The 14,636-nt window shown below is 50.5% G+C and overlaps 1 protein-coding gene across 1 annotated transcript; it reads left to right on the top strand.

The window, feature by feature from the left end:
* The first annotated feature begins 2,051 nt into the window (after positions 1-2,051).
* Positions 2,052-14,577, top strand: LOC122544416 (neuroligin-4, X-linked-like). Its single transcript, XM_043683665.1, has 4 exons — positions 2,052-2,281; positions 8,094-8,099; positions 10,541-11,332; positions 12,560-14,577. The coding sequence occupies exons 1-4, from the start codon at positions 2,052-2,054 to the stop codon at positions 13,380-13,382; spliced, it is 1,851 nt and encodes a 616-aa protein (XP_043539600.1). The 3' UTR covers positions 13,383-14,577.
* The last annotated feature ends 59 nt before the right edge of the window (positions 14,578-14,636 follow it).

Raw genomic sequence — 14,636 nt, 5'->3', positions numbered from 1 at the left:
GCACGATATATTAAATGAGTTAACAGATGAGACTCTCTAGGCTGAGTTTAGGAATAAAACAGTGACAGTCCCACTATGAGGAGTTTATCACAGACTCCAAACAGCACGAGGGAGATAGAAGAACAGAAATGGAGACTAACTTCTGTCTCGGGGAATAAGAGGGCAGTAACAGTAGGAGGATGAAAAACAATCACGTACAGGTAGTTCTGTAATGAGTCCCTCGTTAATGCAAATTGGCTATAACGTCAGTGGGTGAATAGGTAATGCTGTTTCTTTTAAAGTACGTGTTGGCTATAATACGATTAGACTGCAAACACTTTAAGTGCTGTTTGTATTGCATGATTTTTAAAAAGTGCAGGGTCACACAGGAACACAACTATCGTGTTCTGGAAGAAGGGCTTGTACCATGGCCAGGAAATTCTTCTGAACCAATGCGTGACACAACTCTGGGTTTAGTTTCACGAAATGGAGATGGGCAAGTGGGTAACCGTATCGGAGATAGTGACCACAGTTTCTTGTTTTAGTGTGGAAACTTCGCCCCTACTACTCTACATTTCCCCCTGACTAACGCACCTAACCTACACATCCCTGAACAATATGGGCAATTTAGCATGGCCAATCCACCCTAACCTACAGATCTTTAGATTGTGGGAGGAAATCCACACAGACACAGGGAGAATGTGCAAACTCCACACAGACAGTCGCCCGAGGCTGGGATTGAACCTGGGACCCTGGTGCTGTGAGGCAGCAGTGCTAGCCACCGTGCCACCCACAGATTTAATAATGTTGTAGAAGTGGGCAGAGATAAATCAGGAGCAAAAGTATTTAACTGGGGGAAGGCAAATTTTACAAAACTGAGTAGTGATTTGGCTGTCATGGATTGGACAGGACTGCTAAAGGATAAATCAGTGGAAAACCAGTGGGAGGCGCTAAATAGTGAGAACCTTAGGGCACAAAGCAGACATGTCCGCTCTCGGAATGGTCCTGCCAAATCTAGATCCCCTTGGCTGTTTTGAAAAACAAGGGGAAGATTAAACAGTAAAATAAAACTTAGGATAATCACAAAAAAACTCAACACTGTAGATAGCATAGATGAGTTTAGAAAGCACCAGGGATCATGTGGAAATAGAAATAATGAAATCAAGGAGAGGACATGACAAAAAATATTAGCAAGCAAGATAAGGGAAAAGCCAAAGATGTTTTACCAGTGTGTAAAGAGCAAACGGATAATTTAAGAAAATGTGGAACCTACCACAGATGAAGTTCCCCTTGTCTGAAGATGGAGAGAATGCGGGAACAATTTTTAATGAATTTTTTGACTCTGGATTCACAAACGAACAGGATGATGTGAATATAGTAATCCAAGAGGAGCAATGTGAAATATTGAGAGGGAACGTGTTAGAGGAGTTGGAATCATTGAAATTCGCCGGGGCCGAATGGATTGTTCACTCGGATGTTGAAGGTGGGAGAGGTTTGGAACTCTCTTCCACAAACAGCAGTGGATGCTGGATCAATTGTTCATGTTAAATCTGACACTGTCCCCATCAACACTCTCTCAGGACAGGGACTGTATGGGGTTAGATAGACTCATAGAATCCCTACAGTATGGAAACAAGCCCTTCGGCCCAACAAGTCTACAGCGAACCTCCTAAGAGTAACTCACCTAGACCCATTCCCCTATCTGAAAATCCTGTACTTACCCCTGACTTATGCACCCAACCTACACATTTGTGAACACTATGGGCAATTTAGCCTTGCCAGTTCACCCTAACCTGCACATCCCCTGGGCACTATGGGCAATTTAGCATGGCCAATTCGCCCTAACTTGCACTTCTTTGGAGTGTGGGAGGAAACCCACACAGAAACAGGGAGATTGTCCAAACTGCACACAGACAGTCGCCCAAGGCTGGGATCAAACCCAGGTCCCTGGTACTGTGAGGCAGCAGTGCTAACTACTGAGGCACTATGCCGCCCCATGGTTCTTACGTTCCCAGATGCTCCTCCTCCATGTTGGATGATCTTGGGCCAGTGATTCCCAGGTGTCAGTGGGAATGCTGCATTTTGCCAGTGAGTGTATCCGTGAGGCACTTGCTATGTCCACCTGGGGCCCGTCTGCCATTCTGGAGCTGGGAGTAGAAAGCACCTACTGCGGGGGAGTCTCATGGGGACGACGTGCCCAACCCATTGCAGCCAATCAAGGACGGTCAGAACCTCGATACCTGGTTGAGGACGTTGGTGCGTCTGTCTTCCCAGTGGATTGGCAGGATCTTGCGCAGACAGCGTTGGTGAGACTGCTCCAGCACATCGAAGTCCCTGCTGGAGACAGTCCATATCTCAGAGGTTTATGGGGAGGGGGGTGGGGGCGGGAACCACCACAGCTCTGTAAACCAGAGTGTCGGATCTGATATTGTTGTTCTCGAACACACGATTTCCTCAGGCAGCTTAAGACTGCACTAGCACACTGGAATTGAACTGAATCTAAAGGTGGCTTCGTAACAGGACATAAAGATAGCGGCCTTTGCGAGTGGAAAGCTGTGTCAATGCTGTCCCACAGTGTTGGGACCCCCTGCTGTTTATTTAATACACTAACAATTTGAACTTGAATGGGCTGGGCACAACTGGGAAATCAGCAAGAAACACAGAAATGGACAGTGTATAGTGGGTTATGTATTAGATAGCTGTAAGCTCAAATTGATATAGATGGGTTGGTTGAGTGGACAGGAAAGTGGCAGGTGGAGTTCAACTCTGATAAGTATTAGGTAATGCAACAGTAAAAGGGAATACACAGTAAACGGGAATATACTGAGAGAGGGAGATGAAGTGAGAGATTTCAGTTTGCAAGTGCAAGTAGATAAGGTTGTTAGGCAGCTCTGCGGAATGTTCTCCACTAGCAGAGGAATAGAGCACAAAAGTAGGGATATAATGATGAAACTGTATAAGATACAGGTGAGACCACGAGGGGAATATTGTGGGCAGTTCTGGTCACCACGTTACAGGAACAACGCAACTGCTCTGGAGAAAGTGCAGAGACAATTTATCAGAATATTGCCAGGGCTGGAGAGTTGTAGCTACAAGGAGAGGTCGGAAACGTTGATGTTATTTCCTTTCTAACAGAGAAAACTGGGGCGACATGTTTGAGGTCATAGAGTCATAGAGCTGTACAGCATGGAAACAGACCCTTCAGTCCAACTCGTTCATGCCCACCAAATATCCCAACCCAATCTAGTCCCACCTGCCAGCACACGGCCCATATCCCTCCAAACTCTTCCTATTCATATACCCATCCAAATGCCTCTTAAATGTTGCAATTGTACCAGCCTCCACCACTTCCTCTGGCAGCTCATTCCATACATGTACCGCTCTCTGCGTGAAAAGGTTGCCCCTCAGGTCTCTTTTATATCTTTCCCATCTCACCCTAAACCTATGTCCTCTAGTTCTGGACTCCTCGACCCCAGGGAAAAGACTTTTTCCATGCCCCTCATGATTTTATAAACCTCTACAAGGTCATCGCTCAGCCTCAGAATCTGCAGGGAAAACAGCCCCAGCCTATTCAACTTCTCCCTATAGCTCAAATCCTCCAACCTTGGCAACATTTATATCTTTCCCATCTCACCCTAAACCTATGTCCTCTAGTTCTGGACTCCCCGAACCCAGGGAAAAGACTTTGTCCATGCCCCTCATGATTTTATAAACCTCTACAAGGTCATCCCTCAGCCTCAGAATCTGCAGGGAAAACAGCCGCAGCCCATTCAACTTCTCCCTGTAGCTCAAATCCTCCAACCTTGGCAACATTCTTGTAAATCTTTTCTGAACCCTTTCAAGTTTCACAACATAGACAAGATTGTGGGAAGTAGAGATGGGAGTAGGCAGGAGTAACCTTGGCAGATGGTTCAAAAGCCAGGTTTCATAGATTCAAACTCAGCAGCAGAAAGAATAGATGTGGGTGGTGGGGGTGTGGAATTCACTACCTGGGTTGATGGTGGAGCAGAGATCCTTAAGCTCTATTAATATGCAGATCCAGGTACATTTTAAGTGCTATAAGACGCAGGGATATGGGCCATGTGCAGAACATGGGATTAGAAAGGACACCAGGATACATGAATACCAACTAGCCACAAACTAGTATCCTCACGTACGGGTAAGGAAGGACACCACTTCGACTGGGACAACACATCCATCCTAGGACAAGCCAAACAAAGACATACACAAGAATTCCTAGAAGCATGGCATTCCAACCTGAGCTCTATCAACAAACACATCAAGTTAGACCCCATCTGCCACCCCCTGAGAAAAGGAGCAGGAAGTGACTTCACCACAGGAAATAACATCACCGCAGGAAATGACATCACACGCCCAAAGAAACCCAAACATATAAATAGAAAGCAGGAATTTTCAGCATTACTTCGCCTGAGGCCCACTGAAGATGTCACCTAGTAGGGTACTTCACCACAGGAAATAACATCACCACAGGAAATGACATCACACGCCCAAAGAAACCAGGAATTTTCAGCATTACTTCGCCTGAGGCCCACTGAAGATGTTACCTAGTAGGGTGATGAAACATCTGGAAATAAACCTTCCAGCTCAGCAAGCAAACCTACATCCAAAACTTCAACCTAAGCTACAAATCTTCTCAAAACTCACTGGATGTCTTTGGGTGCATGAACTGGTTGGGCTGAATGGCCAACCCCCGTGCTGTTTCACTCCTGTCGTCCAGTTTACCTCCAGTGTAAACCAGTAGAGCAAGCTTTCCTCTGCATCTAACCCTATGTGATTCCTGTCCAGTGAGTGTTAGAGGTGGAGTAGATTTTTCTTTCTGTTTAAAGGAGTAGAGGGAGTGTAACTCTGTAGCAAACCCATGTCCTGAGAGTGTTTGATGGGGGACTTTCCTAGGGGAGATTTACTCAATAGTTAACCCCAGACTGTACCTGCCCTGGGAGTATTTGATGGATGGTATCAATGGAGCTTTATTTTCTGTTTGCTTTCAGTCTAAGAGAGTAGAGGGAGCTTTAGTTTAAGGTTAAAGAGTAAAGACGTCCTTACTACGTATCTCACCCCGTGCGGTCCCTGTCACAGGAGTGCGAGATGGGGACATTGTAAGAAGATGCTTTACTTGAATCAGTGGGGATGTAAGTGATTGTAATGAGGTCAGCCAATGGACCTCAAAGAATATCTTCTGAACAGTTCTGAGGGTCACCTGACCCGAAACGTTAACTCTGATTTCTCTCCATAGATGCTGCCAGACCTGCTGAGCTTTTCCAGCAATTTCTGGTTTCATTTCTCATGGGATACGAGTTCTCTAATTGGGCTGTTAACTCAGTCCAAGCAGAGAGCCCGGTGACTCCCCTAAACAGGGGTGTCAGAGGTTCTGCTGACTCTGTGAGCCGGCGCTGAAAGCACTGGGTCAATATCAAGGACGTTCCATGTGGAAATGAAGGGGGACTTTGTGACAGAACTCCAGTCTCTGTGGAGCAAGTTTTCTCCAGCTCTGTGCTGAGCCTGTCCTGGGAGTATTTGATGAGGACAGTATAGAAGAAGTTTTTACTCTGTTCCTAAACCCATGCTGTCTCTGTCCTTGAAGTATTTGATGAGGACAGTGTATGGACTAAACCAGGCCACTCAAAACATTCTGAAGCAGGCAGTCCACATGATAACTTTGCAATTTGTCTCAGTAAGTGTAGAGTGAAAATTACCCGGAGTAATTTAGTGAGGTTGGCTACCAGGTTTTAAAACAGACAAAAACTTATTCACAAAGAACACAATAAAGAACCCTTACAGAACTCAGTCTATCCAAAGTAGACTTAATTATGCTGTTCCAAATAAACACAACAGTCCCAATAAGCAAACTCCCTTAAAAACCAGTACAAATAGAATACAGGAGAGAAAGAGGGAGAGTTTCCACATAGCTCACAGTTGAACTCACAGCCAGTTCTGGATTAAGTAAACTGCCTCAGCCCAGCCAGAGAGCTGACCACTCCCCCTTCATTATACAGGTCACTTCTAAAACATGACCGCTTTGACCATCACCATCCCTGGATATGCCCTGTACCACCGGCAGGACAGATCCAGCAGAGGGAGCGGTACAGCGGGATACAGTTATCTTGGGAGTCCTCAACATTGACTCCGGACCCCATGAGGTTTTGCGGCTTCAGGTTAAATTTGGGCAAGGATACCTCCGGCTGGTGACCACGCTCCGTCCTCCCTCAGCCGATGAATCGGTACCCTAATCGACATTTCAAGGAAGCACTGAGGGTGACTAGGGAGCAAAATGGACTCTGAGTGGGGGATTTCATTGTCCCACCACCAGAAGTGGGTCGGGCAGCAGCATTACTGATGGAGCTGGTCGGGTCCTCCAGGACGTTGCTGCTAGACTGGGGTCTGCGGCAAGTGGTGGGGGGAACCAACATGGGGGAAAAACATACTCAATCTCATCCTCACCAACCTGCCGGGTGGAGATGCATCTGTCCATGGCAGTATCACTAAGACCTGGTGGAGATACAGTCTCACCTTCACATTGAGAATAATTTCCATCATATTGTGTGGCACTATCACCGTGCTCAATGGAACAGACTTCAAAGCAAATCGAGACTGGGCATCCATGAGATACTGTGGGCAATTAACAGCAGCAGAATTGTACTCCAGCACAAACTGTAACCCCATGGGCCAGCATATCCCCTACTGGATCAGCCCTGGTTCAATGGAGAGGGCAGGAAGGCACGCCAGGAGCATCACCAGGCATACCTGAAGATGAGGTGACAACCTGGTGAAGCCCCCAAACAGGACGACTTGCCAAGCAGCATAAGCAGCCGGTGACAGAGCAAAGTGATTCCACAGCCAATGGATCAGAGCGTAGCTCTGCAGTCCTGTCACATCCCGTCGGGAATGGCTGTGGACAATTCATCAACTCACTGGAGGAGGAGGCTCCACAAATATCCTCATCCTCAATGATGGAAGAGCCCAGAGCATCGGGAGAAATATAAGGCTGAAGGTTTCACAGCCTTCTTCAGCCAGAAGTGCCGAGTGGATGATCCATCTCGGCCGCCTCCAGTAGTCCGCAGCGTCACAGAGACCAGTCTTCAGCCACACTCTATTCCCTCCATGTGATATCGAGAAACGGTTGGAGACACTGGATACTGCAAAGGCAGTGGGCCCTGATAACATTCCGGTAATAATACTGAAGATGTTTGTTCCAGAACATGCCGCTCCCCTAGCCAAGCTGTTCCAGTTACACTGGCGCCTACCCAACAATGTTGAAAATTGTCCAGGTATGTCCTGTATATAAAAAAAAGGACAAATACAACCCAGCCAATTATTGCCCCTCAGTTTACTATCATTTATCAGTATCCTCAGGGGTGTGTCCCAGGCCCAACCATCTTCAGCTGCTTCATCAATGACCTTCCCTCCATCAGAAGGTCCGAAGTGGGAATGTTCACCGATGATTGCACAGTGTTGAGCAACATTCACCACTCCTCAGATACTAAATCAGTCCCATGTTCAAATGCAACAAGATCTGGACAATATCCAGGCTTGGGCTGACAAGTGGCAAGCGACATTCGCTCCACACAAATACCAGGTTCTGACGATCGCCAATAAGTGACAATCTAACCATCGCCCTTTGACATTCAATGGTGATACCATCACTAAATCCCCTATGGTCAACATCCTGGGAGTTATCATTGACCAGAAACTCAACTGAACTCACCACATAAACACAGTAGCTACAAGAGCAGGTCAGAGGCTGGGAATCTAGCCTGACTCCCTAAATCCTGTCCAACATCTACAAGGCACAAGTCAGGAGGGTGAGGGAATACTCCCCACTTACCTGGATGAGGGCAGCTCCAACAACACTCAAGAAGCTCGACACCACCCAGGACAAAGCAGCCCCTTGATTGGCACATTTGCAAACATTCCCTCCCTTCCCCACCAGCACTCAGTAGCAGCAATGTGTACCATCTACAAGATGTCCTGCAGAATTTCACCAAAGATCCTCAGGCAGCACCTTCCAAAGCCACAACCACCTCCATCTAGAAGGACAATGGTAGAGATACACGGGAACACCACTACCTTCAAGTTCCCCTCCAAACCACTCACCATCCTGACATGGAACTATATCGGCATTCCTTCACGGTCACTGGGTCAGAATCCTGGAATTCCCTCCCTAAGGGCATTGTGGGTCAACCCACAGCAGGTGGGATTGCAGCAGTACAAGAAGGCAGCATCCGAAGAGCAGGAGAATCGACGTGTCGGGCATAAGCCCTTCATCAGGAATGATTCCTGATTAAATTGCTGATGAGGGGCTTCTGTCCTAAAGGTTGATTTTCCTGCTCCTCGGATGCTGCCTGACCTGCTGTGCTTTTCCAGCACCATACTCTCTCATCTCTGATCTCCAGCATCTGCAGTCTTCACTGACGCCAAGACTCTGAGGAGCATTGATATACAGAAGAATCTTTGGGTCCAAGTCACTGGTTCCCTGAAAGTGGCAATACAAATGGATCAGGTAATAAAGGAGGCAAGTGGTATATTCACCTTCATTGGTCGGGGCACTGAGTATAGAAGTTGGGAAGTCATGTTTCACCTGTATGAGAACAAAGACCAAAGCAGCACAGAAACAGGCCCTTCGGCCTGCCAAGCCTGCACTGACCCATTTTGCCCTTCCATACTAAAACTGTCTTCACTGACAGGGCCTATATCCCTCTATTCCCTTCCTATCCATGTAGTTGTCCAGGCGTTTCTTGAACGCTGCTGTTGTGTTTGCTTGCACCACATCCTCTGGCAGCACGTTCCTGGTACTCACCACCCCTGTGGCCTCACACATCTCTCTTAAACTCCACCCCCTGCACCTTGAACCTGTGTCCCCTAGTATTGACTCCCTACCCTGGGGAAAAGTCTCATACTTGTCCACTCTACCTATGCCATTCACAATCTTATAACCTTCCATCAGGTGACCCCTTAACCTCCTGCGTTCCAGCGAAAACATACCCAACCTTCCTTCATCGCTAAAATCCCCTATACCAGGCATCATCCCAGTAAACCCTTTCTGTACCCTCTCCAAAGCATTCACATCCTTCTGGAAGTGTGGTGACCAGAACCGTACGCAATATTCCAAGTGTGGCCTAACTAAAGTTCGGGAAAGCTGTAGCGTAACTTGCCTCTCCTTGTACTCAGTGTCCTTTCTGTCGGAGAAATTAGCCCAGTAAAACAGAGATTACAAAACACAGCTCAAAGTGAAATTAACAAATCGTTTATGAACACGGCGATATCGCGGAAGAGAAACTGACCAAGCTGAAACAGCACAGACAGTCTGCCCAGATAGGTGGAACTCTCTTCCTCTAGGAGAAAGTGAGGGCTGCAGATGCTGGAGATCAGAGCTGAAAATGTGTTGCTGGAAAAGCGCAGCAGGTCAGGCAGCATCCAAGGAACAGGAGAATCAACTCTCTTCCTCTAGCTGAAAATCAAGCGAGGTTTTATTGGTGTTGTGTAAAATGCTGTTAATTAACAACAGGGAAAATACAATGTATTTGATAATAAAAGCAGTTATCAGAAGAATGGCCTGAATATCGATAAAGTGAGGAATCCTGGCAGCACTGATCAATTCCTAATGGAATCAGGAGATTCCAGCTCTCTTCCCAGGGAGGTGGGAGTGTCCCTTTTCCTGACAGTAAGGTGTCTCCATTGTTGCTCGCCTGTGAGCGAGGTATGCTGGTGCCTCTCCGTCTGACCTGTCCTTTGGTATCTCTAGGGTATGACACTGCCCTTAGGTCTTTAGGACAGCTGTGTTGATCGGGTCCAGGAAGCTTATTGTTTTTTTTAAATTTAACCCCCACACTACCGCCTAACTGCGGTAGTGCTTATCTTTTCCCCAGCACCCATGGTGTGTGTGTGCAGGTGTGAGACACAGTGAAAGACACAAAGTGCACGAATCTTTATTCTAATTCCACCACCAGGAAGATAGGAAAACACCCGGGTGGCCAGTGACAAACACCACCCTTTCCAGGAAGCTTATTGTTAGTTGTCTTGGGAAGTGTACTCCCTGGTCTGTGAGTGGTCACTGCTGAGGCATTCTGGGTGTTCTTGGTTTAGACAGGCCCAAAGTATTCATTTAGGACCTCACCAACTCTTCTGCCTTCAGATTCCTTCTTTTGTCCTTGAGTGAGCCAACCGTTTTCCAACACTCTTGTCTTTTATATATGGATAAATTTACAGCGCAGTACAGGGCTCTTATAGAACATTACAGCACAGGCCCAGCAGTACAGAGACCAGAGAGAGTGGACGAGGGAGCGAGGAGAGGGAAAGGGCATTAAAACAGCAGAGTGGACCAAATGGGCTGCTCCTGTACTCAGGGAGGGTTCGGAATTACCGGGTGGGAAGGTCAAGGGGGAAAGACGACATCGGCTGAGTATTTTGGGTCTGTTTTGCTCCATTGTTATGTCTGTGTGTCGTTTTCGATGGTACGCGGTGGTACATGACGAGGGTGAAATGGCGACCGCAGTGAAAGCCCCTCATGCCTGAGGTTTCCGTCTCTCCCCCCCACCCCCACCGCAGGTCTGTTTCAGCGCGCCATTGCTCAGAGTGGCACCGCCATCTCCAGCTGGTCGGTCAACTACCAACCAGCCAAGTACACCCGTATCCTGGCCAAGAAGGTGGGCTGCAATTTCCCGGAGACCGTTGACGTGGTGGAGTGCTTGCGGCGGAAGTCTTACCGTGAGCTGGTCGACCAGGACATCCAACCCACCCGGTACCACATCGCCTTCGGGCCTGTCGTCGACGGCGACGTGCTCCCGGATGACCCCGAGATCCTGATGGAGCAGGGCGAGTTCCTCAACTACGACATCCTGCTGGGGGTGAACCAGGGCGAGGGCTTCAAGTTTGTGGAGTCCCTGGTGGACAACGAAGACGGCATCTCAGCCAGCTACTTCGACTTTGCCGTGTCCAACTTCGTGGACAACCTGTACGGGTACCCAGAGGGCAAGGACATCCTGCGGGAGACCATCAAGTTCATGTACACCGACTGGGCAGACCGTGACAATGGCGAGATGCGTCGCAAGACCCTGCTGGCGTTGTTCACCGACCACCAGTGGGTGGCGCCGGCCATCGCTACCGCCCGGCTCCACGCCGAGTACCAGTCCCCCACCTATTTCTACACCTTCTACCACCACTGCCAGAGCGAGATGAAGGCGGTGTGGGCTGATGCTGCGCACGGCGACGAGATCCCGTACGTCTTCGGGATCCCCATGATCGGTGTCACTGAGCTCTTCCCCTGTAACTTCTCCAAGAACGATGTCATGCTCAGTGCCGTGGTGATGACCTACTGGACCAACTTTGCCAAGACCGGGTGAGTGAGCGAGCAAATGTGCCATCCTCGGGGGTGGAGTGGGGTAACCGACTATCCCCGGGGTAGGGGGTGGGAGTGTAAGGTCACCGGGTTCGGAGCCCGGGATTGGATAGGGGTCGAAGGGTGTGGGGAGGCGGGGCATTGGTGAGGCCCCTCTCTGAAATCCCAGCATGCTTCCATAACACCCCCAACCCCTCCTGGCATGGCCATTGGATTGTAAGACCATCAGACATAGGAGTTAGGCCATTCAGTCCATCAAGCCTGCTCTGCCATTCAGTCATGGCTGATAGGTTTCTCAATCCCATTCTCCTGCTTCCTCCCTGTAACCCTGGATCCCCGTGATACTCAGGAACCTATCGATCCATCTCATTCTTAAATATATTCACTGACCTGGCCCCCACAGCCTGATCGTTGGAAAACCCATCACGGTTCACCATTATCCTTCAGGGAAGGAAATCTGCTGTCCTGACCCAGTCTAGGCTTACATTTAACTCCACATCCACAACAATGTGGATGACTCTTGACCGTTCTTTGAGTAATTAGGGATGGAGTTTGAATGCTGGGCCGGGTAAGTGCTGCCCATTGCCAGTAAATGGATGAATAAACGATTTAAAATACCCTTTAAAACCTTCTTGTTTCGGTGCTACAGTGGGCCAAGAGCACGCCCTATTCTTCATACCTGTGCATACCATTTACATTCAAACTAAACCCCGACGAGAGAGAGAGAGACACACACAGAGTTTAACCTGAGAGTCTCCATGGCTCAGACAAGGAGAGTCAGATAACATTCCAGCGCAGTACAGGTCCTTTGGCCCTCCATGCTGTGCCAACCTGTGGAACCAATCTGAAGCCCGTCTAACCTGCCCTATTCCATTCTCATCCACATGTATATCCAATGACCATTGAAATGCCCTTAAAGTTGGCGAGTCCACTCCTGTTACATTCCACGCCCCTTTGTGGTGGTCTTTTGTGGTAACCTCACCTATGATAGGGGTCGGACCCATACGCGTTGGCATCACTCCACATTGCAAGCTAGCTGTCCAGCGAACTGAGCTAACCCCACGCCACCGTCCAAACGCCCTCTTGAACCCCTCCCCCACATTTCCGGGTGGTGCATTCCTGAGACGCGCGTCGTGTGAAGTCACGTTCCCTCAGGTCACCCTCGTTTCGGGAAGACAAGACCTGAGTGATTTGATTGGGTCTTTCATTGCCTCTGTTTCCCCGCAGAGACCCCAACAAGCCGGTCCCCCAAGACACCAAGTTCATCCACACCAAGCCCAACCGCTTCGAGGAGGTCGCCTGGACCAAGTTCAACTCCAAGGAGAAGCCCTACCTCCACATCGGCCTGAAGCCGCGGATCCGGGAGCATTACCGTGCCAACAAAGTGGCATTCTGGCTGGAGCTGGTCCCCCACCTCCACAACCTGCACGAGCTCCTCCAGTACACCTCCACCACTACCAGGAGCCCTCTGGAAGAGCCCTTCATGACCAAGCGGGCCCACGGCAAAGGCTGGACGGTCACCACCAAACGGCCGTTTGTCACCTCGCCCCCCGAGCAGGAGCACACCGACCACCCGCCCAACTACGCCCGCCTGCCCAAGGACTCGCGGGACTACTCCACGGAGCTGAGCGTGACCGTGGCGGTGGGGGCCTCGCTGCTCTTCCTCAACATCCTGGCATTCGCCGCCCTCTACTACAAACGGGACAAGAGGCATGAGCTCCACCGCCGGCTCAGTCCCCAGCGCAACCCCAGCAATGAGCTGGCGCACGCCCAGGAGGAGGAGATCATGTCGCTTCAGATCAAGCACAGCGACCACGAGGGGCACGACCTGGAGCCTCTGCGGCCCCACGAGATCCTGCGGCCGGCCTGCCCGCCCGACTACACCCTGGCGCTGCGCAGGGCGCCCGACGACGTCCCCCTGATGACCCCCAGCACCATCACCATGATCCCCAGTACGATCGGCGGCATGCAGCCCCTCCACTCGTTCAACACCTACCCGGCCGGGCACAACAACACGCTGCCGCACCCACACTCCACCACCCGGGTATAGTCCGGAGCCGGGCACAGCCTCCGGCCGCGTCGCCAGGGGAGACAGATCCACACCTGGGGGCCCCCACCCTCGAGGACACGCTAGGCCGAGGTTCGACTGGATCCGACAACCTTTCGGAACGTGAAGCGTTTGAGCTGAATAATTACAATATTTTTCCACCCACATGACACACTTTTTTTGAGGGGGGGGGGGGTGGGGAAAAAGAGGGCGAGGCAAACCCTCCCCCCCCCCACCACCTCCCGCGCGATGTCTCTGAGGAATCTTCCAAAACACTTGTCGAGGAAACGGGAGGCCCCGGCCTTCCTGCGGTCCCGTGACCATTCAATGGGATAAGCCCCAATCGATCCTTGTTGAAAAAACGCGGCGGTTTGGAGTGTTGAACTCGACGGTTTGAACCTCTGATCGTTTCTTTCTGTTTAATTTCGGAGTGGTTTTTTTTTCCCGCCGCCGCCGCCGCCGCCGAGGAAATGGGTTTCGACGACGGGCCGCATTACCTCAGAGCTGAGCTCTTTTGTACAGCACGTATCCCCTCCGTTTCTTTCCCACTGACAAAAAAAGGTGGGCGCGGGAAGGTGGGGGGGTAGGGTGAGCGGCGGACTCGAATAAAAACGGACCCGACACCAACCAAGTGGACGTTAAAGTTTAAAAAAAAACACACACACACACAGGACACACGTGACAATTCGGGGAGCCTGTTCCCCCTCTGAACTGACCAATCGCAGTGGGTTTCTATTCCCGCCCACCTCTCTCACGGAGGAGGCCCGAACCGTTACCGGAAGTTGCGTTTCACCCGCGGAACGCTTTTCCGAGCGGGAGCCCGTCAACGTTGGCAGACTTATCCTCGGAGGCGCGGGAGAAATAAACGGCCGCAGCGCGCGCGCGCGCGCGTACGCGCCCCGCGAAGCTGCGTGGGCGGGGCCGGCTGAAACAAAATGGCGTCCCCCGGGTCAGTCAGGGGAGGCCGCCGACTGGCGGGAAGCCCCTCCCCCCCCTTAAACCCTCCCGCGTCGGCGCAGTAGGTGGACAACGACGCTCGAGGGAAGGACAACGACAGCGTTTATTCGGGCGGACGTCCCCTGGGTTGGGTTGCCGCTGACGGCTTTGGGGGGAGGGAGGAGGAGGAGGGGGGGGAGGGTCTTCTTGGCGAGAGCGGTCCAGGAGGCTGAGGGATAGGGTCACCCTTCCCTGAAACTCGATAACTTTGTCACGCGTCGCCCAGACCGTGGGGATGGAGGAGGAGGGGGGGGATAGAGG

The sequence above is a fragment of the Chiloscyllium plagiosum genome, chromosome 48 (assembly GCF_004010195.1).
Source record: "Chiloscyllium plagiosum isolate BGI_BamShark_2017 chromosome 48, ASM401019v2, whole genome shotgun sequence".
In the NCBI taxonomy this organism is placed as follows: Eukaryota; Metazoa; Chordata; class Chondrichthyes; order Orectolobiformes; family Hemiscylliidae; genus Chiloscyllium; species Chiloscyllium plagiosum.
Note: the sequence above shows the minus strand (reverse complement) of the source record. Positions and strands in the feature narration are given on the sequence as shown.

What these genes read in the sequence shown, in the direction of transcription:
- LOC122544416 (XM_043683665.1), top strand. Translation starts at nt 2,052, where the DNA reads ATGCTGCATTTTGCCAGTGAGTGTATCCGTGAGGCACTTGCTATGTCC. An exon ending in ACCAACTTTGCCAAGACCGG is followed by an intron (nt 11,333 to 12,559) that starts GTGAGTGAGCGA and finishes GTTTCCCCGCAG; the next exon opens with AGACCCCAACAAGCCGGTCC.